Source organism: Hippocampus guttulatus, chromosome 15 (assembly GCF_054856545.1).
Source record: "Hippocampus guttulatus isolate MCC_2025c chromosome 15, RoL_Hgut_1.0, whole genome shotgun sequence".
Lineage (NCBI taxonomy): Eukaryota > Metazoa > Chordata > Actinopteri > Syngnathiformes > Syngnathidae > Hippocampus > Hippocampus guttulatus.
Genome location: NC_141275.1, coordinates 15,506,435 through 15,530,375, shown reverse-complemented (window position 1 = coordinate 15,530,375; position 23,941 = coordinate 15,506,435). Strand labels below are relative to the sequence as shown.

Below are 23,941 nucleotides of genomic sequence, written 5' to 3'. Positions count from 1 at the left end.
ACACCTGCGCATTCGAGATGGATTCAAGTACTTCTGTAGATGTGAAGCAGCAGCAACCCAAGAGAAGAAAACCGTTTTGGGTTGTAAGTATTTAATGAGTCAGTCTGGGAAAGCATAGCGGCAGTAATCTCGATCATGAGCGTTCCCGTTACAGTACGACAGCCAACTACAAACCACAAAACGGTTGAAAACAGCCGGAAGACCTTGGATGCTGGCAGGTTTGAGCCCAAGAAACCACCAGCCATTCTGTTCTTCTTCCTGCACTATGAGAGAAAAGTCTTGTCATAACTTACATGTGTACATTTGCTTGTCACTGGGGTCTTGACTTTGACAGATTGCAGAACTGGTGCTTTTTAGCCCCGGAAAACAGATACAGACAGTAGCCATACGGTGTTCGTTAGCGTAGCTTGAGCGGTCTTGTTTTTGGGGGTGGTACCATCAAATGTGTTAATTTTGGCAGCTTGATTTTTCCAGATGAGGACCATACCCAATATGATTGCATTTGGCGCTGGAACAATTGGTGTACATCCATGCCTGGCACTAGGGTGGCACTTTCGACAGTGAGGAGTCCAATCGCGCATACCATAAATTGATTGATGTCTTACCGGCTCTGGAACAGGTGCAACTAGTCACCTTGGCGACTAATACCAGAAGTGGACATACCTGCATCTTGTTTTTTTATTATTTTTATTGGGGTCGTTGTATGAGCTGTGGCATTTTGAGTCCAATCATTGGAAACATGGCGTGGTTTCTTTCTGGAGCTGTCACAGGTACAACCAGTGAGACCTTGGTGTGCAAATTCGGATCTGGACGAACCAAGTAGCGCTACTTTATTTTATCACCTGTATGAACTGTGAAATGTTCTTTTGAGCAGAAAAAAAAAAAGTTTTATCGCAGCAAAGTTTTGGGCATGTTTTCTTTGAAATGTCACTTTCATACCCAGTCAATCATACTCGCGAAGGATTTTACAGGTTGTGACACGGAGCCTTCCGCATGGCCACTTCAACTTTCAAGCACACAGGAATCTTTCTGCACGCTCTGCGAGTCTCGCGGTAGATTATTTCAACGTAATAAATAAAAGAACAAACAAAAGTGACCCAGTGGTAAAAGTTCTTGGATTCGAGGCATTCCCGCAACTGCAAAACAAGGAAAGTCGCCTTCGTGGGTAGCTAATTTCGGTCTCGAATCCCACGAGGCGTTTAATTTACAGTACTTGGTCCTTGCAACTCAATAAAAAGGTGCTTTTACGGCGACCGTGCGTGGTTACGGTATCAACTTCATGCGTCCGTGGCAGGTTCGGACGTTCCTCTCGAGTCCCCGTTGATCCATTCTCAGCTTTCACCATCAGTGCCGCTCCTGAAAACGGCGAGCCGACAACAAAAAGAGGTTTCAGCACCGGCGGATGTACGCCACCATGAGAAAAGTCAACCGGAGAAGATACGGACGTTTTGAGTGCTGTCGGCTTCCTGGTGGTGAATTCCGTTGGCTGATTTGCGGGCTCCGTGCATCTGGAAGAGAAGAACCGGACTTGATTTGAAAGGAGGCATCCGTTTCAGAGGAGACCTCCCACCCGTCCATTTTCAACATCGTTGATCCTGAACGGGGTTCGCCTGGCGTCTAACGGCAACAGAGTACCTTACCGGGCTTTTCTCCGGATGCTTGCCCATGGCCTGCACCAGCTGGTCCACCTGCCGATTGTGCTCCAGGGCCGTCCTCAGGGCGTCTTCGGTGCCGAGCAGCTGCTGGCGAAGGCGGGTCACCTCAGAGTCCAGAGCCGAAGGGTCCAGCATGGAGTGACGGCGGTGATCCGGGGAGAATCTCTCACGGCCCTGGAATAAAAGGCAAGTAAAAACAACAACAACAACAACAAAAAAAAATGCTTTTCCACTTCATCCATTGATTGCCAAATCCGAAAATGTGTCGGCCTTGGTTTTCTCACCAGCATCAGAAGTTTGTCCCGTAGCGTCTTGATATCGTCCTGCAGTTTTTGCTCCTTCACCTTCCACTCGGCCTTGCGCATTTCACGGTTGAGGTCTTTGTCCATCTCACGAGAGTGGCGACGCGACTCCAGGAGCAAAACTCGCAACTCGTTGAGGCTCCTGGTACCAACCAAGTACGGACAGAGTCACAAAAGGCCTTCATTTTCACACTGAAATGTGGCCCGACGAGGAGGGGCGAACAATTGCGAAAACGTGTTGAACAGATTTAACACAAGGGTACGGGATGCTAAGCTAAGCGAGGACCACGTATGGCCGAGAAAGGCCAAGCAAACGGCTACCAGACGCGCGGCTAAAAAGGGAACAATAACACAAGGCCAACGTGACGACAAGAAGATCCCGGCAGACGCTAAGCTGATAGCTCCAATTTACCCCTCTTTCTTCAACAGCTCCTGGCCGATGCTGAGCAGCTGCCCAGAGGCATCGTGGGATTTCCTGGTCATGGATTCAAGCTCCGTCTCCATGCGCAACTTGTCCCGCGCCAGAGCTTCCGCCTTCCTTTCCCCCGTACGAACTTTGCCCTCGAGAACTGCCGGGAAAAAAAAAGAAAAAAAAAAGTGAGAAACATTTGGAGTTTGTCGAGTAAATATCGCGACGTTGTTTGCTAGACTTGCCTCCAATTTGAGATTTGAGCGCTTCGACTTGGGAGGTGAGAGTGGAAACCTCTTTTTCCCTTTTCATCAGCTTCTCCGTGATTTCTGAAAAAAACCCACAATGGTTTACATCCTCGCGACTTTGGGAGAAGAGCATTTAGGACAATTACGGTCATGTCGGCTCAACCCGTTTGCGCCGTAAACGGGCCGTTGGACAAAACGCGAGTCGTACCTTCAATGTTCTGCTTTAGCTTCTCGTCGGAAAGGTGGTTGTCTTGGATCACCTATGACAATAAAGCGTTACACAAGTGTCCATCACACACCGGATGCTAGTGTTGCTAGTTATCGCTCACGTGAGCATCGCGGTCGGTCTGGATGGCCCGCAGCCGATTGGCCGTCACCCTCAGCTTCTCTTGCAGCTTCTGGACCTCCTCCTGGTTGACTTCCTGCAAAGCTCGGTACTCCGACACCTTGTTCTCGGACATCTCCAGCTGTTCCCTCAGCTCCCGGGCGCTTCGGTCGCGCTCCCGTTGAAGCACCTCCATCTCTGCCAGCCTCTTCTCAGCCCTCCGCAGTTTGTCGGAGGCCTCCTCCGCGGCCTCCCGACCGCTTTGCTCCTTGGCGTCTTGGAGGCGAGCGCAGAGGTCCTCCCGTTCTTTGGTGAGGATGGCGGCTTCGATTTTGTACTTGGCCTTGAGGTTCTCCACCTCAAGCTGGTGCTCCATCTTCAGGCCCTCCAGGGCGGCCCGCAGCTCCTGGACACCCGGCTCTTGGCCCTCGGGTGCGGATTGGCCGCCGGAGAAGGAGGCCTTCAGCTCCTCCAGTGACTGCTGGTGATCGCTCACGAGACAGTCGAATTTCGCCTGCGTGGGGACGAGCAAAAGAGGATTAAAAGCTGGCCTTTTCCTATAAAACTATACGGCCCACATACCTATCAACATCGAGCTGAAAGATGCATCGCTAACAGAGGCCCATATACGGCTAACAAAGACCAATACATGATGAACTTGGGCCAAAACAAAAGCCAAAGATGCTTAACATGTGGCTAACAGTTGCTAAACCAACAGATGACAATACAATTCATTCGTGGGCTAACGAAGGCCAACCTATAACTGGTGGAGGGCTACCACTGGCACAGAGACGCTAAAACGTGGCTAACAGATGCTAAGCTAGCACCGTCTGACTGCTCGCAAATGAACTGCCTTTTCCGCAAGTGACTTTTTTTTCCCGGCTCGTGATTGGCTAGTTACCTTCCAGGCATCCATCATGTCCACGTTCTCCCTAGTGGACTGCTGGACCTTCAGCTTCAGCTCACAGATCTCCTGACTCTGTTTCTCCGCCAGCAATTTAAGGGCTTCGGTCTCCTGTCGGCCGGCCGCCAACGTCTCCGCGTCGAGCGCTCGGGTGGCGGCGGGGCTCGGCCCCGCGGCGGCGGCGGCGGCGGAGCCCGGCGGCCGAACCCGCAGGGTCTCCATCTCGGCTCTGGTTCGGCTGAGCTCCTCTTCCAGCTGGGCAATGCGACTCTGCTCCTCCACTGTGGTTTGCTGTCATCAGGGACAACAGAGGAGTTATTATATTTGAGATGTGGTGTCATTTTGAAAAATACAAATGAGTAATAAAATACTATTTAAAAAAACATGACGAAAACAATTGGCCAAATCAGAATTTGCTAAATGACTCATTTTATGCATCTTGTGAAATCTGATGTTGTTCACATCTTTGATGTTACTGTACACTTGGAGGCAAATTTATCTGCGATGGTTAAAATTCTGCCTAGCAACAGGTGACTTGGGAGAAATAAGATTTAGAATTAAAAAAAAAAAAAAGGTGATTTCATATAAAATTATCAGTGCAGTGCAATGTTGTTTTTGCATTGCATCTTTTTTAAGACACAATATGAATTGGTTTGCTTGTTTTCCTTTTTTTTCGTTTCCATTTATTTAGCGCCAAGCAAAAGACAAGAGTCCACAAATCCAAGCAAACTATTTTTCTGAGAAAAGGCCACAGAGTCATCAAGTGTCATTTCCAAGCAATGCGATCAGCCAAATGAGAGGAATCCGTACCACCCCGTCCAAACATTTCAAACTGGATTAGCGCGACGTGCCCGTGCCAAAGTGGAAAATCGTGAGAAGAGAGCAGTCGATGTCGGATCGTCTGAAAGTCAAGCATCCAATTGACACAACCGCAAAGTCCTTTTCTACTTTGAAGCCACTACTTGATTTGGATGGAAGACATCACAGCACACAAGAGGAAATAGAGCAAGCGTGTGTAAGGTTAAGAACAAGAATAAGAAAACCTTCATTCGTCTCACAACAGAGAAATTCCCAATTGACAGTAGCAAAGTTATGAGATGTGGCATCCAGAACAAGATCAGGTCGCATTTTGGGGAGGAGAAAAAAAAATCAAACAAAAAATCGGTCACCTTGGTCGTCTTACCCAACCCCAAGGATGAGGAGTCATGCTTGCATCTTCCCTGTTGGCAAAAACAAGCTTTACTGCACCTAAATAAAACGTTGAAGCCGATCATTATTATTTTTTTTTTGTTCGCTTGTTTGCTTTCCCACAACTGCGAGTCCAAAAAGTGAGCCGGCTGGGGGAAATGAGCCAATCCATTCTGAGCCCCATTGTTAACGTGGTTAAATGAAAAAAAAAATACCAAAAAAAAATTTTTGATCATGATCAATCATCATGATTTACAAATGATGGTGGACAAAATCTCACATTTTTGTGCCAAATTTCCCTTTCATGAGCATGACTTTCAGTTCTTTTAATTGGGTTTGCCCCTTGAATCACTCCGATCAACAAGCGACGTCGCCAGGAAACATGAACCCGTCCATTCTGTCGCCCCTTGAATTCTGCATAGCAACAAGTCATGTGACCAGAAAAAAAAAAAAAGCTTCCGTCATTGCAGCGCATGCTACCTGGTTGAAAAGAAAATTCCGCCGAGCAAAAAGTGACGACTCAACTTTGGCTTACCTCCAGGTCTCCTTTGGTGATGGACTCCTCCTCCACTCGGAACTGAAGGTCCTCCACTTTCCTGAAAAACAACATGGGCATTACGTTAACATGCTTAAGCGCGAATCGGTTTTCCCCACTGAAATGAAGTGAAAAGCCATCACTCTGGTTCAACCCTTCCCCAAAGCCTTTTTGCTCACATGTTTGTTACGTAAAATCTACAAGTTGAATTAAGGCCAGAGTTGCACGCTGTAGTATTCGTGTTGGATGCGTGCCATTCAGGTTCATGGCCAAGCGAGTGAGTGAGTGAGGAGACGGGAGTGGGTCGGGCCTCCTCGTGAGCGTTTTCATTTTATATTAGCGAGCTCAACTGTTTGGCCCATCAAATAAATGGATGAAAGTTGATCTGCGACTTTGACTTGAGTACTCGTTTAGCTAAAGCTCACAAAAAAAAAAATTCTCAAAATGAAATCAAATCAAGAACCGAGTTTGGTAAAGGAGACATGCGACGACTTTCCAGTTGACCTTTTCTCTTCCTCCAGCTGATTAGCCAGCTCCACCTTGGCTTTCTGCACGCCGGCCAAGGCGGCCGTCACTTGATGGAGGGCGCCCTCGTTCTCCGACACGTACTACAAAGGACATCAGGTCAGGATGGAGCGATCCCGTACAGGCTGCTCGGCGCGGCGGGCGTTTGCTACCTGCACGTGCTGCGACTTGAGGGCGCCGAGCTCCTTCTCCACCTCGCCGATGCGGCTGGTGGCTTTGGCCATGTCTGCGCGCTCCAGGTCGCGTTCGGCCAGCAGCTGCTCGATGTGCTGCTGCTTCTCCTTCAGCGCCTCCTGCAGCGCGGTGGTGCCCGAGATTTTGCGGGCGTAGCGCGACGACGTCTCCGTCAGCTTGAAATCAGTCGGCGCCGTATCAGGCAGGGACGAGGGAAATAAATCAACAGGTAAGGACGACATGATGCGGCATTTTCAAAGCCGCTCGGGGTTAGTGTTTGAGACATTTCTGCCAGGCCTGAAAATGTTTGGGCGGTAAATTACGATCTATTATATGCAGAATATTGCCAATGCATGATATACTATTTAATGATCATAAACTACCAACACAGGACATGTGGTACACTGCAGCTGACTTTGAATTATTTGTAGCAATTCTCTTGTTCATCTAAATGAATAATTGAGATAAGAAATAATTGATACAAATTACAAATGACACAAACTACCAATTTTAATAATTGAAAAATAATTTAAAATTAGAAACATTAATAAAACGGTACATCTAAAATAGCTATGTAATTTGGGTACTTTAGAAGACGCAAAATTAAAGAATTTATATTTTTACATGTAGCAAAAAAGAAATACCCCTGAATACAAATCATAAATCTCCATAAATAATAAAAAAAAAACAACAACTATGAATAATAACGTGCAGTCATGATGAATTCTAATGAAATCAATCAACTCTATTTATGAAATGGTTTTAGAATTGCATGTTGTATACTTAATAGTAATACTGTTAAAATCAAACTAAAACAACACAAACTCGCACAGTATAGCACATTATTTTTCTTTATAAATATTTCATTTTAAAAAACTCTAATCTTTTGTGCTTTGGAGCAGAATTTCCTGCCAGCGAGTGTATTTCGAGTGAATCAATGTCGCTCAATCACGGGGGGGGGGGGGGGGGGGGGGGGCAGTTTTTACGACGGACGGAGACTCAAGTTGATCAGAAAGGCTGCCGGCAATTAAGCAAAGTAGAAAAAGGGGCGCGAGCCGGCGACGGAAATCGATTTGCGGTGCCGTCGCCGTTTTTGAGGCCGCGCGTGCCTTCATCAGCAAAAAGTAACGACGGAGCCGTCGTTCCCGATCAGGGAGCCGTTCTCTCACCAGGCCGGCGCGGCTCGGCCGGCCGCCCACCGACGACGCCACCGAGCTGACGGAGCTGATGGACGAGCTGCTGGGGCTGTGGGCCAGCGACGACACCCCCATGGCCACGCGCTTGCTCTTCTTGGCCTTGGCCGGGCTGGTGGACGGGAAGCCGATGCGGATCACCTTGTGGATGGGAGCGAACAGGCCGAACTTGGGGAGACACTGGAAGTATCTGCAGGGCGGCGAGGGGCGGATAGATTGATTTCATTTTTTAATTTTTTTTTTAAACTGTCCCATCAAGACAAGAAGTCAGTGGGTGCGAAGGTCCAAGCTTTAACAGAAGGTTTTTTTTTTTTTTTTTGGGGGGGGGGGGATACCTTGTCCCAGCCACGGCGCCATCGTTCTTCCCCAGAGGCTCGTCCAGCTCCACGCCGCACCACTCCCCCTTGGCGAAGTCCGTCTCCCCCATGTAGCGAATCACCCCCATCTTGGAGCCTCCCACCTTCGGGCACAGACATTTTTCTATTCCATGAGAAATTGATTTTCTTTTCATCTTGTATCTTTCATTGATGACCCCCCCCCCCCCCATTTCTCCCTGCTCAAAACGGTTATTGATTGTTTCCGTAATTAGGTATCCATCCATCCATCGTTGCACGTAAGAAAAAGAGTCTCACCAAAACACGATCGCCCGCCCTCAGGTCCTTATCGCCGGCTTTCTTGACGGATCCGCTGTCCGACATGTTGGAGCCCGACTCGTTTCCCGTCTTGATGGCGCTGTTGAGCAGGCCGTCCCGGAGCGGCGGCGCTGCCGCCGCCCGCGGCCCGACGGGGGCGCCCCCGCCGCCTTGCAGGGTCTGATTATGGGCGCAGAGGGACTCGGCGGAGAGGCCGTCGCTGCCCTCGGCCGCCGGCTGCCGCGTGAGCTTGGAGGGTCGCGTGAAGATGCCCTGCAGGGGTTGGCACTCGAAGTAGCGCACGCCGCCCACCGAGCCGTCGTTCTTGCCCAGGAGGTCGTTGAGGATGACCCCGGCCCACTGGCCCGGGGCGAACTGGGTCTCCCCGAGGTAGGCGATGACCCCGGGTTTCACGCCATTCACCCACACCTGCTCGCCCACCGTGTAGTCGCCCGCCACCTCGTCGCCCTCCTCCGACGCTTTGGGCGGCGTGCTGGGCTTGACCGGAGCATCTGCCGGCCGACAACATTACAATTAAAGCACTGGACCGGGGGACAAAATAACAGTCGCAAAATAAGGCACTTTTATTCCCCCGCCGCCACAATGCGGAGGCAAAGAGAACAAAAGTTGGCATTGGATTTTATTTGAGGAAACCTTGAGCGGCGTCCAAAACGGTGCCGACATTGTGAGCTTCTCCTCATCAATCCCCTTTTGACCATGTCGTCGTGCCGGCAAGAAAAAAAAAAGCAAGACGCGTGTGTCAGTTTGCAGCACAACGGCGCAGATTGTGTCGCCCGACTCTAATTGGAACCCGAAAAGTGGGTCAGTGAGACGCATCTGCCGTTCAACTCGCCATTCTTTGCAAAATGTGAGTGCGTGTGAGTTTTGCTGGCCGCTCTGCCCCACCCCGAGTTGAAAACCTGCCCGAGGCTTTGTGGCCCCAATGCTGGAGGTTTATGCCCCAATTGCTGCCATATGTTGCTGTTGTTATGGAAATGGGTGACTTCAAAATGCGCGCATCCTCCTCAAACTCGCCCAAAAGGGACTCGTTATGGCAACTACTAATACTAATACTTGGCAAAACCTGTGTATAAATAATATATATGAAGAAAACCTGACTTCCCGTTCACCGAAGGTCAACAGAAGGTCAGCCATTTTGGCTTGAAGCTACCATTTCGGGGGCACATTTCATCCAAAAGCATTCCCGTGTAAATAGCGCATGGCCTCCAAAAGTTTGAGGACGCCTGGTTTGCACCGTCAGTGATCAGCCCTTTTCGAGCTGAGCGGGGACCAGGGAGGAGGTTCGAGGGCCATTTAAGAGCTGGAGAAGAAAACAGGAAATGCTGCTAAGCGCTTGTAAACGCAACCATCCGGGCCTGCGATTTGTCCTGCTGAGGCAACACGAGGGGGCTTGGGCTAAAAAAGGGAGCCAACCCGGAGCGAAGGCTCCAAACACAAGCCTCCACTTTGACCATTGTGCTCGGGCAATGTGAACAGGCGCCATTCATTCACCCCCCCCCCCCCCTCCTACGCACAATGAAACCTCCACATAACTTTCTTCCATCTCCCAGCGTTGGCAGTGGACACACCTCTCGCCACCGGCCCGCCTCGGTTATTTACAAGCGCTTCAAATCCAGTCGCGGACAGCGGCAGATGGAGGAGGCCGCGCTAAAAGATCAAGTCGGGGCTATTGACCACACAGCTGGCGGGGGGGGGGGGGGGGGGGGGGTTCCGCGCAGGTGTCGCGATTGAGACGTTCTTCGTTTGTGCGGGGCAAGCGTTTAGCTACATTGAAACAAAACAACAAAAACACTTGAGGCGCATCACGTTGAGACCACATGAGGAATCACATTTTGGTCGGGTGTATTGTTCAGCCGTTCATAACGATTAGCATATGTAGCATTTTTTTTTTTCGTTAGCCCTGGTTCCATCCTTGTCGCACAGATCCCAGCTCGGAAACAGATGTTAGGCCGCGTGCAACGTTTCACGGATTATCTTTCTGATCCCCAAACGTGGATGGCTGTAACGTGATGCCATTTAAGCCGCCGGGTACAAATAAAGAAAAATGACCTCTGGAAGGACGCGCGGAAATTGCGAAACCTACCGGTCGTAAAACAAGATATGCTACCAAATGACCGGGGTCATGCCGAGGGCGGGCCCAACACCAACATCCACCCGGGGTGCATCCAAAGCAAGGAAACCCCCCTCTGACGAAAATGTGTTTGAGGCAAAAACTTTACAACAGTTTTGCATTTTTCATGACATTTAATTGGTTTGAATGAGTTTTTAAGCGAGGGTTTGTTCGTTTTTCTTTATTTGGAAAAGGCTTCATTTTAGTTTAGTTGTATTCGTTGAAGTCATAATTTTAGGATTCAAGTGGAAAGCTAACATTAGTCAGCGTTGTTCACGTACAACCTTTTACAGGATGTCTTCGCCACGTGGGATTAGCCGCCAATCACTTTCGTACTTAATAATCATTAGCGCGACAAAATGGGGACCAGCTTTATAAATAGCCCACATGATTACAACGTTAGCGCGGTTGAACACAATGTCGAGCGGATGCTAACATGACATCAAGGCTGTGATTTAGCAGCTAACGCGTGGGAAGCAGCTGTGTTTACATTGAGCAGGCTGGGATTTCATACGCCCATTTAGCGACAATTTCTACTACGTTCGTTCGTGCGGTTAAAACCAGCAAACTCATTTACCGGACACTTTGTGAAGTGCTGTTGGATGACAGACTGAGAAAGGCTTGGTTAAATCTTGGCAAACATTCAGCTCAATTTTCTTTTCCTTCAGAATGGAGCGAGTACTACTTTTGTCTAAAAAGCTCAAGAACTGTGCAATGAATAAAGGGTTTTACGACGGTTACGGTAATTATATAACCATGACGATTATTACAGCGCGCATCATGTGTATTCCGCGAAATAGCGTGTCACGCAGCACAGCTGTGAGTCAGTAAAAAGCAATGACGACCAGACGTTTTCCTTCATTTTTCCCAGCGGGGGAGGGCGTGACTTACTGTCTTTGAGGGGCACGGGGGAGCAGGAGGTTGCGCTCCTTCCCATCGGGCTGGAATGCTTGGGCCCGCGGCCGGGGATCTTCAGACCGCTGGACTTGAGCATGTTCATGGTTTATTTGATTTTTTTAAAAAATGGCGAAGGCACTAAGCTTGAAGGCGGTGACCGTCTCCCTCCATGTTTTACAGCTGTAAACGTAGGAAAGGTTATTAGACAGGAAGAGGGAATGTCGCTAAAACCAACAAAAGGCAGCAGAACAGACAGTCAGAATGAACCATGACTGGAACATACATGAAGGACATATTTGGATATTTTTTCAACTGCTGGTTCATTCTACATTAGACAGATTTTAAGGGGTGTTCGTGACTAAAATAACGTGCAAAGAAAGACGAAAAAGTCCTTCGGATTTTAATGCTAGAAGAATAAAAGTTAGAGTTCGTTCATGCATAATTGTCATCGGTTTACGATTTTTTTTCGTAATTAATTCCAACATATCTAAATTTCTGGTTACCAAACACATTTTTTTCTTGAAATGTGACAACTTGCAAAACAAAATCGGATTTTTTTTTCTTTAAATGTGGCTTTTATTCTTATACATCACCATTTTTTTCTGGATATTATTTTTCCTGAATGACTCTTATGTGCAGTATGCTACATATAAGAACTTTTGTCCCTTGTCAGAAAATTTCCATTGAAGCCACCCTCCTCGCTAAAAAGCAGCAGTTTCTCCATTTCAATGTTCTCCACAAATTATTAGTTTCTAATAAAACATGCAATTTTCTTGCATTTCCTCCAGTCAGGTCTCACGAAATTTTACCGGCACCTCTCAGTTTGATATACTGCAGCGCCTCTTCAATTTCGAGCCCAATAACAAACACAATGTTCCATCAGACCCTCGCTGAGGATGCCACACGGTTAAAAATGAACATCCATCATAATTATCACACAACCCCACACCCCCACCCGTCCCTAATATTGTGGCATGTGGTGACACATGCAGAGCTATTAAATGGGTCATGGATGCTGATAATTGTTCCAAATGAAAGCCTCCACCATCTTGAGGCCTGCACCTGATAGTGCTGGGGCGGGTGGATGGAGATGGGGGTACATAATGCGCACCTCCACTAAAATGCATCACTTTGCTCCATTGTTGTGAGCCACAGACTGGGGCAAGGAAGGGGGAAAAAACGCCTCATCCCATTCAACAAAGAAAAAACAAACACAGTAAATACTCACGGTGATTCACACGAGGGTCCAGATATAAAGGGAAGACGCTTGGAATTTTCCTTCCAGGGAAAAGGGAGGATGCCACTCCCTGGGCTGGGGGGATGCAAATATGGATGCTTAGAGTGGCAGAAGGGTTGAGTCCGCCGCGTGGATCCGTCTGACGGGCTAGCACTTAGGTTCCCGAAAGCGAGCATCGAAAAACGACCTGAAGTCTCCCCAATGTGTCGTTTTCGCACCCTGCAATTCTGTCCGACTTTTTGCCCGCGACCGCGAACGCATCAGAGGCAACTTTTCTTTCTTCGTCTCTTCCCAAAAGGCAACACCCGTCTTCGCGTGACTTCCTCCGGGGCTCTTTTCCCTCGCCCCCTCGCTTGTGGGTTTTCTCCTCGGTGCTTTGCTGCTGTTGTTGTTATTATTGGGGGATGAGCGCAGCCTCCCCGTAACCGACTCAACCCACACCGGCGAGACGGAACAAAGGGAACCGGGGAAGCACAGCCTCCTGGGGGACGGATGAGAAGACTACAGCCTGTCCCCCTCCTCCCTCCAAGCCAATGGCGCACTCCTTTTAAAAAATGTGGCTTTTTGAACCATCCATCACTTACATACACAAGCCACAGCTTTAGGCTTACAACGTTTAGATTCATTTTCACCCGCCGCATATTTCAGCGTCGTTGTAATTATGAAAATTGTAACACGCAGACATTATACCCATAAATGATGCCTTCATTCACGCTCTTTATGCGTGAGTAGTTCAACCGGAAGCATCCGGCATGAGCACTAACAAACACATTCGGTTTGTCTAATAAAGACGCCATTATGGTCGTAAACTCACGCCGAATAAAAACACAAAATGAAATGTGTTCATAGGCTGTCATAAAATCATGTGATATAAACATAAATCGTACAGAAGAAAGGGACTCTTAAAACGAAGAGATTCAGATCAGATTTTAGTGTTGACAAATTTGCGCAAGAACATTATTATGTTTACGTATGTGTGATAGGGCAAATTTATTAAGATTTTCGTCACCTCTGAGCTGCCGCCAACACCCAAAATATTGACGCGAGGTGAGATTCACTCACATATTTAACTTTTGCGAAAACGCGAGATTACAAGCATGAACCTAATCTTGCGTGATACACTTCCGCGCCGGCGTGATTTAGAACACCCTGATTGGCCAGTTGAACCACGACGCGCTGCGATTGGTCAATTCCTCTTTTTTTTTTTGAGGGGGTGATTGATGTGTCACTTTCTCCACGCACAATCACGCGACTTGTCGTCACGTCACATCCGTTTTTAAAAATCGTTTTTGTTCAGTTTTAGACGTTATTTCGTTTTATTCCGATCCTGTAAAGTAAACAAATGTGTGGATTAAAAATTAAAAGTAAAAAATATTTTGATGCATGCATTGTACTAATCTTTTTTTTCCCAAGTGCAGTTTCCTCACATGTCCCATAAAGGTCAGCAAAAACCAGCAAACTGGTGGTTGGATAGCTGGCCGTGTTATGTAGTACCCGGCCATCCTCTCTTCTTGTAATGCAACAAAACAATACTACTAATAATTAAGACAAAGAAACAAACAAACATGCACAGAAGTGTACCTAACAAGTAGCTTTATTAACTCGTTAGCTGGTAGCTAGCCAGTCAGCTCCCACAGCTAGGTGAAAGTTGAATGCTTAGGAAGCTACATGCAGTACATAGTGTCATGCAAAATTAGGGCCTCTTCGGCTTCCCATCATTGCTAAGGACCTTTCAATCTAAAACCCACCCCTAACATAGGGGAAGGAGGTTAGAATATTTTGAGGGAAAAAAATATTTTGTGTTTTGAAGAATAACTAAGGCGTGTGTTGACGTTTTTGAAAAAAAAAAAAAAAAACGGGGACATATTTTTGAAAAAGTTCATACATCTTATATTTTTTTGTTGGAATAAAGCAAAAAGACAACTTTATGTATTTGCTAACATAAATAAATCTGCTCCTGATTTCTAATGAAATGTATGCTTTTATCAGTGTTTAATGATTTGTATTTTTGTGAGAAATAATAGAACCGGCAAAATGGCTGAATGTTGTTTTGTTTTTTTGTTCCTGCTTCTTTTTTTCATCACAACATTTCGGGATAATAACGTCCCTGTTCTGTTTCCCAATAAAGGCCTCAGTGTCGCCAGCACTGCATGCAGGATTATTCCCTTTTTTTTCTAATCCCATTATGGCACCGCGTGAGGGCGACCAGGGGAAGGTGGCAAAGGTTGTTTTGTTTCGCCAATGAGAGAATGATTAACTGTCGCGTGTGTTTGACAGGAGGTGACGGCCCGGATGACGACGCCCGGCATCTGATGAGGATGAGGATGCCACACACGAACACACACGCGCGCGCGCACATCCATTGTACTGCCTTTCAAATCCACCTGTTTCCCAAAATGCATTAAAAGTCTTAAATAGTGACTTTAAGTGTCGGATTGTACGGCCGCAAATATGGTGAAGTGGACAGAAAAAGTCTGAATTCTTTTTCTTTTTTTTTTTACTGGAAAGAAGCAGGGGCCACGGGAACAAGCGATTTCTTCAGGCAGTTAAAAGTAAGTTTTTTCCCCCCTATTTTACAGCATAAAGTTTTAACAAGTTACAATAGAGACAAGAGTTACAATGTGATGTAAGCATATTTGCGATGTTGGACATTATACAGCAAACGGAGACAAGTTTTACTAAGTTAAGCAGCTGTCTAATCCTAGTATTTTGTAATTGCATTTCATTAAAGTAACGTTTCATAAATCGTATTCTTTGAAAGCTAAATATATCACAGACAAGATTTTTCATAACACCGAAGCCAATTCTGGTCTTTAAAAAAAAAAATTGTGCTCAGTTGTCAACTGGAGTCATTTTGGGAGGTCAAAATGGATGTCAAGACAAATGTTTAGAATATGTAACTTGCTAGCTGATAATTGCTCGTAAGCAACCAAAAGTTGGTTCGTTGCTAATCGCTAGTTATTTACAGAAATCTTGCAAATACAGTAGTTCAAGCCAGCTATCACTTCTGTATGTTTTCTGAAAATGGATCCATCAACTGATAATCTGTAGCGAGCCTATAAATTGCCAATGGTTATTTAGCAACAAAAACAGAAAAACTGACACTAAATAATAGCTGATTGCTAGACAGGTCCAAAAGCTGGTGGTGGTAGCTAGTTATGTTGTAACCCTCTGTCATTTACTTAACTCTAGCTTATTATGTTAGGTGCTAATTGCCAGTTAACTTACAACAAGCCTACATACCCAAGCGCTTGATAGCTAGCAGCCAACTAGCAACTCACCCGTGAAAGTAGGAATGCAGATTGGTAACTACTGGTAGTTAGTTTCTAGCCAATTAGCTAGCCACAGCTTCTATGGAATCTTCTCAGAATGGAAAACCTTGGCACCTCAGGAGATATTGTTAATTACTTAGTTGTACTAATCTACAAATTACTAATCTTGTAGATTAGTAGCTCTTTAGTACTAACCAATGAGCTACGAACTGTGAAGTTGCACAAATCTTGCTTGCTAGTTAGCCTCCATTCATTGACATACAGGTTAGCAATTATAACATCTGGTCAGCCATCGATGTATTCATTTTCCATTTGTTCCTGTCTCTCCCCAGGAGTGTTTGGTTTCCATGGCCTCTGCGGGTCTGGAGCTGGTGGGCTTCTTCCTGGGCCTGCTGGGTCTACTGGGCAGCCTGGTGTCCACGGTGCTCCCCTTCTGGGAAAATACAGCGCACATCGGCTCCAACATCGTGACTGCGTCGGGCAGCATGAAGGGGTTGTGGATGGAGTGTGTCCATCAGAGCACCGGGGCCTTCCAGTGCGAGACGTACAATTCCATCCTGGCTCTGTCCTCTGACCTGCAGGCGTCCCGGGCCCTCATGGTGGTCTCTCTGGTGCTGTCCACCCTTGGCCTGGCCATCGCTGTCCTCGGCATGCAGTGCACTGTCTGCCTGGAGGGTTCAGGGGAGCTCAAGAAACGGGTGGCGGGCGTGGGCGGGTGCTTCTTCCTCGCGGCCGGCTTCATGACGCTGGTGCCCGTCTCCTGGACCACCAACAAAGTGATACAGAACTTCTACAGTCCCAATGTACCCGCCACTCTCAAGTTTGAGCTGGGCGACTGCCTCTACTTGGGCGTAGTCTCGGCTGTGCTCTCTATGCTGGGGGGCGGCATGCTGGCGGTGTCTTTCTGTGAGGGGCACGAAGGTGGAGGACACCGGGGGAGGCGGTATGGGGGTGGAGGCTACCCGTACCCGGGGGGCGGAGGCGCTGCATCAGTGGTACGGAATCCCACCACCCTGCAAATGGGAGGCATCAGTGTGGACAGGAGAAGGCACACGTTGATTCAAAGCGGGAGCGGGAGCTCTGCGGGAGTCCATGTGAAATCTGTAAAGGCAGGATATGATGTCACAGGATACGTGTGATCTCACAAGGGGATGTTTCAGACTGACTGTGATTTTTTTTAAATGAAATAAATGGTGGTTTGAAGAGTGTTTAGACTTTTAAGAGAACCGTTTCAAACGCTGAAGCTATGCTACTCACATGCTCACTAGTTATTATAGGTGGATGCTACTTAGTCATTTGTGTAGAAAGAAAGCGCTAACTTTATGCTACGTACGTGCGGCCCTCTTGCTAACCAAAACACTGCTGTTCTGCGACAGATATGAGCCATATTTGCCGTGGCTTTGGACAAAACTAGGTGGTATTTCATATCGAACCAAAATGCTAACATTATGCTACTAACGAATAAAAGCTAGTTACGATGCGTGGCTCTGGATCAAGCTTTGAGGTCATCCACCTAAAATGCTAACATTATGCGGCTAACGTGGGGCCGAGTTGATGTATCTCCCTGAACTAACACAATTTTAAAGTACACACTAAAGTCCATTCAAGAGCAACAACTGACCTACAAACAGAAAGCAGACAAAAACAACACACGCTAGCGAAAAGGATCAATAATGGATGTATGATGACTTAACTGAACCAACATCAGGGGCCACATTTACAAAGAGAGTCGGAGTCCTCCTAGACCGAGAGCTCCTAAATTAGGCCAGGAACACAAATAATCTGGTTGATTTTGTCTTTCTGGGTGTGGGGTGCTGCGTTGAGATGATGTTCTTGTCTGCTAGCTTAAACCAAAGATGCATCGGGTGTTGACTTGTGACAACTTGGCTACCATTCCTTGGAAGTTTGGATTGGATTGGATAGGATAAACTTTATTGTCAAATGTACTGTATGCGAAACATACAGCACAGAAGAAATTTCTTCCCTCTCAACATAAAACAAGAGTATGATCCAGAATACAAATTTAGGAAGACCGTACACTGTGTTCCTGAGATTGAGAAACGGCTATGATCTTTGCAAGAAGGCGTGGATGATGCAGTTGCCATGTGATCTGATGCAATTTGAACCGCTTTTGAAAATGTTTGAACATATGTTCTTCACATAGAAATTGAGCCTTGCAATGTCACAGGCCCACGTTTGGTTTGAAATTGCCGCTGGTGTTTTGCCAACACCATCTCTGTTGGACAAGGAGTTAAGAGGCCAAGATGGATGTATCGTTTCTGTATCAGTGACCCAGCCTGAAAACTGATTTCAGCTACTCTCCGTGATCGCGTTCGACCACCGCTAATAGATGGACGGGCAAACTGAAAGCTAGGCCTTTCAGTTCAGCTCCATCTTTGTTACGAGAGTGTGCACATCAAGTGCAGGATGCATTACTGCATTGCGGAGTAAATGAGGTTCAAAATAGGAAACAAGGTGGACACAAATGGACGATAGAGAATTTAGAGGTCATACATAGGTCAACGTTTTATGTTGAGAGGGAAGAAATTTCATCTGTGCGGTATGTTACACATACGTACGGCACATTTGACAATAAAGTTCAATTCAATTCAACATAGAGCAGAGGCGTCAACATGTTTTGTTTATTTCAAAGCAACTTCGAGAGTCATAAATACACATAAAGTGAAATATCATAAATACACATAAAGTGAAATAAAGACTACAAAAGGAACACATCAAACAGCGATGAGCATGACCCAATAAAGACATCAGACTTGCGCCTCATATAACAACACGCCCCAGCTGAACAGGAGAACCATTTGTTTCAAAAGCATCAGGCTGACACTTTGTTTGGCTTCGTTTTTGGACGGATTTGAGTCAAGCGTGAGTATCATTTCAAAAAGTTTGCAGTCGTCAAGAGTCATTTTGGGACGTTTTGTAAGCAACAAAAAAAGGTCACACCTAAAATCCCGACCGTCTTTAAGACGTTAGCCAGGAATTGCTTCATTTTCTGGAGTTTTTCAGTTTCACATTTTTGTGAATATTTGGCACAGGAAAACGATTCTGGGACCGATAACGCTTGCCGAATGTAAACAATCTTTCAAATGTTACAGACAAATTTGCATGCTAGTTGACCTCGATTCATCGCCGCCCAAGTTAGCATTTTTCGCAGGTGGTCAGCCAGCTGTGTCGACGCAGTTCTCATGTGCTCCTTTGTCGCCTCAGGACTGATCGATTGCAATGGCCTCTGGGCCTCTGGAGCTGCTCGGCTTTTTCCTGGGCTTGATTGGCCTACTGGGCACCCTGGTTACCACGGTGCTCCCCTACTGGGAGGTCTCGGTGGACATCGGCACCAAGTTTCTGGGGGCGTTGGACACCAACATGAATGGCCTGTGGATGAATTGCTTCAACAAGGTGAATGGGGCCATCTTGTGCAATATGCACAAGGCCTTCCTGATGCTGCCCTACGATGTCCAGGTTTCCCGGGTCCTCATGTTGGGCTCCCTGGGGCTGTCCCTTGCGGGCCTGCTCTTCGCCGTCGTGGGCATGCAGTGCACCGTCTGGCTGGAGAGATCGCTGGTGCTCAAGAGACGCGTGGCAGGCATGAGCGGGTGCTTCCTCCTCGTGGCCGGCATCGCGTCGCTGGTGCCCGTCTCCATGAGTGCCAACAACGTGATCCGGAACTTCAACATGGTCCCCACCACACTCAAGTACGTGCCGGGCAGCTGCCTCTACTTGGGCATGACCTCGGCCGTGGTCTCCATAATCGGCGGCGGCATGTTGGCCGTGTCCTTCTACGAGGGGCAAGAGTGCGGAGGACGCCGGGGCGCCTACACGTACAAGGGCGACGGCAGCGGCGATATTCCGTTGGCGGTGGCGCGGAACACCGGCACACTGCAAATGGGCATGAACAGCAGGGGGCAGACGCTGGTTCGAAGTGGCACCGGGAGCTACGTGGGAGTCCATGGGAAACCCGGAGGGTCAGCATATGATGTCACCCGTTATGTGTGAAGATGTGATGTCATACACAGTGTTGATTTCAGCACAATTGATCCAACGCTCCTTGCCAGAATTAAGTTCAACTGTTTTGTTTTTCGTTGTTGAATAAATGGCTCCTCCTTCTTTCGAGACTGTTGTTATATTTGTCAACCGTGGGCTTGTAAAGCCCGCTGGGACGCTTTTGTGATCAGGCTATAGAAATAAATTGAACTTTGGAGGAACTGGTTTCAGTGCTAATGCTATGCTATCAACGTGGGCGCTAGTTACGATTAATGGACTTTTATATTTATTTTCCGAATTAATTTCTAAATTTGAAATTAAGAATAATTTGAACGTCAACCAGGTTCATTCTGGAGGCTGCACTGTACTGGGTGTTGAGATCTTGATTTGGAATACTGTAATGAGAGCCTTATCTAAATTCCACACATTCCCGGACAGTTGGTAGGCGGGGGGTTGACCACTGCCCCCCCTCACCTTTTTAGCCAGACCCATTCATAAAACACTAATTGGCACATTTTTTAATCCCACTCTAATCCCATGGGCCAACATAATGGACCTAAAAACATCACCATCTAGTGTCTAAAAGAAGAATGAGAAAGATCCCAAGTTTTTGAAAGATCGCCACGACCCGACAATTCATAATTGATACGAACATGCATAAAAAAAAAAAAACTCCCATAAAACTGTCTATCATGGCTACTTCGAAGAGAAGTTTGTATTTACTTTTCACGTCCTCGCTTCCCGTTGGTCGGCTTCCGTTCGCTCGCGGCCAAACTCCAACACCAAAGGTTTCCCGAGCAACCGGTAACCATGTAGCAGTTGCAAAGCATCCTGGGCCGTTTTGGTGTCTCCATTTCCAAACACACACACATGCACACACATCAAAGTACACTGCAATGAACTTTAGTTTTGACAGCAGCCAGCGCGCACTCACCGGGCAGCGTGACAAAAGCCTGACCCTTCATGCGTCCTGTCAGGAGGCGATACAGCAGCGGGGGTCTGTCGCAGGCCCCCTCGAACCTGGAGAACAGCGCCACCAGCTGGGCCACTGATGCATGCGGGCTCAGGTTCTTCACGCACACCACCTGGAAAGACAAATCTCAATGAGTAAATAGCACGGATAAATATCCCGGCGTATTCATAATCAATTTCTGATTTCCTGTCTAATAGGGAAGCAGTACTTTGGTGTCATAGGAAGTCTGCTAAAATGGTACAAGCTTTATTTGTTGAGGAGGAGCTACGTTGAACCTGGATTGGTCGGGGAAGTTACGGTTTTCTTTGCCACTTTTTATTTATTTTAAAAATCAAAGCATCTGGGGAAACAAATCTGTACTTAAAATAATGATCAATTATGTGCATTTACATTGCACATAAACAGTTAATAAAAATTTATATTTTAAAGGTTTAAAAACACGATTAAAATCCAAACGTATTAAAATGAAATGGGCAGTGAGTTTTTTTTTTCTTCACACAATGAAGGGAGCCACAATTTCACCAAGAAAGTATGTGGAAGTGATATGAGAAGCTTCATGCAATGCTCTGCCAGCATCTTGTGGCATCTATAGGCAATTCTAAACCATTTAATTCTCGCGGATTTTGGATATGAATCGTGGGCAGATGTATTGCTGAAACAAATTCAATGGCCATACCCGCGAAGGTTTTCCAGGCTGGTAGTTCCGGAATCTCGGAATGCTCCGGATCCCTTCCTGGCTTTCCCGGTTCTCCCGGATTTCCTGGTCTGTCACAGTCGCCACTCGCCCCGTGACGGTCAGCGGCCGACCCGAGCCGGCCCCCTCCGCCCCACGCAAGCTACCGATTGGACGGCTGATCTCCAGCGGGGGAGCAGGATGATGCTCAGGCGGTTCTGGTGAGCCCTCATCTGATTGGCTGTCGCCTCCTTGCCGCGAGTCATGTGACGGCGTGGATGTAGAAAGGCCTAACGTTTGGGCAGCTTCGACGCCCTGGGGCGACTTGCTGAGAAGATCTCTGTACAGGGAGTCCATTGGATCTGTAGGTGTCGCCCCTTGTAGGCCATCTTGGTTATTTTCATCTGGAAGGGGGAGAAAAGACTTTTGCTCATGAATCGCTTCATCAAATAGTGGCATTGAGATGAAAAAATTAAAATAAACACCACACCCGCAACAGACTGCTCCCTTTTTCCCTATAGGTTAAAAAAATGTGTGTTCATTATCTTTGTTCACGACAGCAGCACCTACGCAGTTGATTAACTCATTCACTCCCAAAGACGTTTTTAAACGTCTTTTCAGACTTGGTCTAGAATTGGCTGGTACTGAATGAGTTAAATAGATGATGGCCCCTGAGCGTTACCCTTACCTCGATGGTAGAGCGCTGCGAGGAAACCTTGCCGGTCGCTGCCCTGGAAGAGCGCCTGCTCGATCTCCATCTCGCGGCGGGACAGTGGCTGGCTGGCGGCGAAGCGCTGAGGCCGCGCTAGGAGCTCCGCCCGGGCTGCAATCTTGTCCCGGATGGCCTGGAGGCGCTGCCGCTTGACATCAGGAGCTGCGCAAATGCCGTGACACTGGAACAAATATAGGGTCGAAAAATTTTGACTTTCCATGGAAGTTGACCAGGAATGTTCCACCCCAGACCGATGAGAAACCTCCAAGTGGCACAATCACCCCTACTTGCTCAGATACTTCCGGCGCATCCCTATTTTGCCACAGTTGGATCTCGGGGTCGGTGAGGCCAAGCTCCCGCAGGCCGGCCAGCTCCTGCTCATCGTCTTGCAGAGTCTGGAACTGAGACAGGCTTCGCACGCCAGACACCTGCTCGCCAAACGGATGGTAGAGCGCCGCTGGGGCAAAGCTCCGCTTCTTGGCCACGCATCTGAACCACAACAAACATACTGTGAAAAAAAATGTATTCATTGAAGAGATGACAACTTTAACACTTCTTACTGGCAAAGAAGCGTAAAAAAGCAACTACCATGAACCAATCTAAAAAGCGAGGTATGGTGTGTTCCATGTTGGCAATTGTGTCACCTTTCGACGTCGACTTGGGTGTGCAGTTGCCGTAGCAGGAGGCCGTGAAGCTGCCGCTGGCCCTCTGTCTCCTGCTCCTCTAGCAGCGGACCGTCCTCACAAGATCGCCGACTCACTCTTAACACGCACAAAAATGAAGCCATATTCTCTTGGTAATTTAGTCCACCAGAATCGGAATCAGATTTATTGGCCAAGTATGTAGAACACACAAGGAATTTGTCTCACGTAGTCCAGGCTGCACTAGTATTATGAATAAGAAGCAACTACGATTAAAAAAAGGACATGACAAATAAGTAACGAGTAACTTTAGGGACATTCTTTATTTATGAATATTTCAAATAATAAAAAAGTGAATTATGAACTTCGTTATCACGTACTTTGGCGACCGATAAGCTAACGGTAGCCGAGGAGTGGTCTGTTCGCCGTTATATAATTACCGCAACAGCAAAATATTTATGTAAAACACGTGAAAACAAATATAATTTATTGTAAAAGATTGCGTATCGGCGCTCGTTAACAAAATTAAGAACGACAAAAAGAACTTGTTCGGAATAATGAAGAGGCGCTGTTTACCTTCGCATACTTCCGCGTTGGGCAGACGTTTCCGGCGAATTGCATCATGGGAAATATTAACATATTACGCTACAGATGGTGCTGCTCGTCGTGTTGCCAGTTTTTCTTAATGTTATGACGGAAACTACAAAGTACCGGCATGCGAAAGGTAAACATAAATAGTATTTATACTTAAAAATTGAGGCACGGTCCTTGTTCATCTTTCCCACGCGTACTTCCGCGTTAGGCTCCCGCTTCCGGTGCGAGGCATTGTAGGAAATGTAGTCAACCTTTCAGACTGGGTCGAGTGTATACTGTTTCGATATAGGTACAGTATATTCTGAAAAATATTGATAACTGTTGGGCAGCAGGTCCGTGTTAGCGACATTTTTAACGAGTACTTGTAGATTTGATCCTGCAGCACAGCTGTTGTATGGGGTTTATGCTGCAAAATACTGCTTGCGCCTTTATAATAGATCAGCGTGTTGGCTCTCTTTCAAACTTGTGTTCGGTGTCATATTTATCAGATGCTGCAAAGCCTAAACGCGTACGCACGGACACCAAAGCCCTCCCCACCCGGTTGGAGTGTCCTCAATTTGCCTTCCGGATGACGTCAGTAAGGTGACATGGGCGCTCTCCACGCATGAGAGCGGCATGGCGAATAATTTGGGGTGCGTGGACTTTCAATGCATTCAGAAATTCGCCCGTGCATGTTCCCCGGTGCACAACATGGCATTCCTCCTCGTGCAGCGGCTCGGCTC

The 23,941-nt window shown here is 47.2% G+C and overlaps 4 protein-coding genes across 8 annotated transcripts in view; 2 read left to right on the top strand and 2 right to left on the bottom strand.

Annotated features, from left to right (window-relative positions):
- Positions 1 to 74: 74 nt before the first annotated feature.
- Positions 75 to 13,183, bottom strand: clip2 (CAP-GLY domain containing linker protein 2). 3 transcript variants are annotated; one of them, XM_086131379.1, is made up of 18 exons: positions 12,347 to 13,183; positions 11,113 to 11,298; positions 8,091 to 8,602; positions 7,794 to 7,918; positions 7,435 to 7,648; positions 6,244 to 6,441; positions 6,071 to 6,174; positions 5,567 to 5,627; positions 5,013 to 5,063; positions 3,841 to 4,134; positions 2,944 to 3,453; positions 2,823 to 2,874; positions 2,612 to 2,695; positions 2,370 to 2,526; positions 1,940 to 2,099; positions 1,636 to 1,829; positions 1,446 to 1,508; positions 75 to 1,356 (listed from the first exon to the last, which is right to left on the bottom strand). In XM_086131379.1, the coding sequence occupies exons 2-18, from the start codon at positions 11,219 to 11,221 to the stop codon at positions 1,332 to 1,334; spliced, it is 2,913 nt and encodes a 970-aa protein (XP_085987505.1). In that variant the 5' UTR covers positions 11,222 to 11,298; positions 12,347 to 13,183; the 3' UTR covers positions 75 to 1,331. The 3 variants fall into 3 exon arrangements, with proteins under 3 accessions (XP_085987505.1, XP_085987507.1, XP_085987506.1); XM_086131380.1 differs by having other exon boundaries at positions 1,202 to 1,356; positions 1,641 to 1,829; positions 12,347 to 13,180; XM_086131381.1 differs by lacking the exon at positions 5,013 to 5,063 and having other exon boundaries at positions 12,347 to 13,180.
- Positions 13,184 to 13,931: 748 nt separating this feature from the next.
- The window catches only part of rbm41 (RNA binding motif protein 41), a 22,758-nt gene continuing 12,748 nt past the window's right edge, over positions 13,932 to 23,941 (bottom strand). The window contains exons 4-10 of one of the 2 annotated variants that reach the window (XM_086130378.1): positions 22,629 to 22,745; positions 22,272 to 22,473; positions 21,961 to 22,165; positions 21,276 to 21,676; positions 20,561 to 20,711; positions 20,350 to 20,474; positions 13,932 to 16,728 (exon numbers count right to left, since the gene is read on the bottom strand). In XM_086130378.1, coding sequence (XP_085986504.1) covers positions 20,353 to 20,474; positions 20,561 to 20,711; positions 21,276 to 21,676; positions 21,961 to 22,165; positions 22,272 to 22,473; positions 22,629 to 22,745 — 1,198 coding nt within the window. In that variant the 3' untranslated portion in view covers positions 13,932 to 16,728; positions 20,350 to 20,352. Of the gene's footprint in view, positions 16,729 to 19,429; positions 19,578 to 20,349; positions 20,475 to 20,560; positions 20,712 to 21,275; positions 21,677 to 21,960; positions 22,166 to 22,271; positions 22,474 to 22,628; positions 22,746 to 23,941 lie in introns of those variants that run through there. The other variant, XM_086130377.1, reaches the window with a different exon arrangement.
- Positions 15,975 to 16,833, top strand: LOC147194175 (claudin-14-like). The gene has a single exon (XM_086130382.1). It carries the CDS (start codon positions 15,975 to 15,977, stop codon positions 16,764 to 16,766), a length of 792 nt encoding a protein of 263 aa, XP_085986508.1. The 3' UTR covers positions 16,767 to 16,833.
- On the top strand, positions 18,303 to 19,755 carry LOC147194174 (claudin-4-like). 2 transcript variants are annotated; one of them, XM_086130384.1, is made up of 3 exons: positions 18,303 to 18,510; positions 18,853 to 19,041; positions 19,105 to 19,755. In XM_086130384.1, the coding sequence occupies exons 2-3, from the start codon at positions 18,868 to 18,870 to the stop codon at positions 19,636 to 19,638; spliced, it is 708 nt and encodes a 235-aa protein (XP_085986510.1). In that variant the 5' UTR covers positions 18,303 to 18,510; positions 18,853 to 18,867; the 3' UTR covers positions 19,639 to 19,755. The 2 variants fall into 2 exon arrangements, with proteins under 2 accessions (XP_085986510.1, XP_085986509.1); XM_086130383.1 differs by having other exon boundaries at positions 18,338 to 18,510; positions 18,853 to 19,755.

Bases quoted from the DNA above. Each gene is read 5' to 3' on its own strand.
- LOC147194175 (XM_086130382.1), top strand. From the start codon at position 15,975: ATGGCCTCTGCGGGTCTGGAGCTGGTGGGCTTCTTCCTGGGCCTGCTG.
- clip2 (XM_086131379.1), bottom strand. From the start codon at position 11,221: ATGAACATGCTCAAGTCCAGCGGTCTGAAGATCCCCGGCCGCGGGCCC. The intron at 8,603-11,112 runs GTAAGTCACGCC...GTCGGCCGGCAG, and splicing joins CCCCGTGCCCCTCAAAGACA to ATGCTCCGGTCAAGCCCAGC. The intron at 6,442-7,434 runs GTGAGAGAACGG...ACTGATTTCAAG, and splicing joins GGCCGAGCCGCGCCGGCCTG to CTGACGGAGACGTCGTCGCG.
- LOC147194174 (XM_086130383.1), top strand. From the start codon at position 18,868: ATGGCCTCTGGGCCTCTGGAGCTGCTCGGCTTTTTCCTGGGCTTGATT.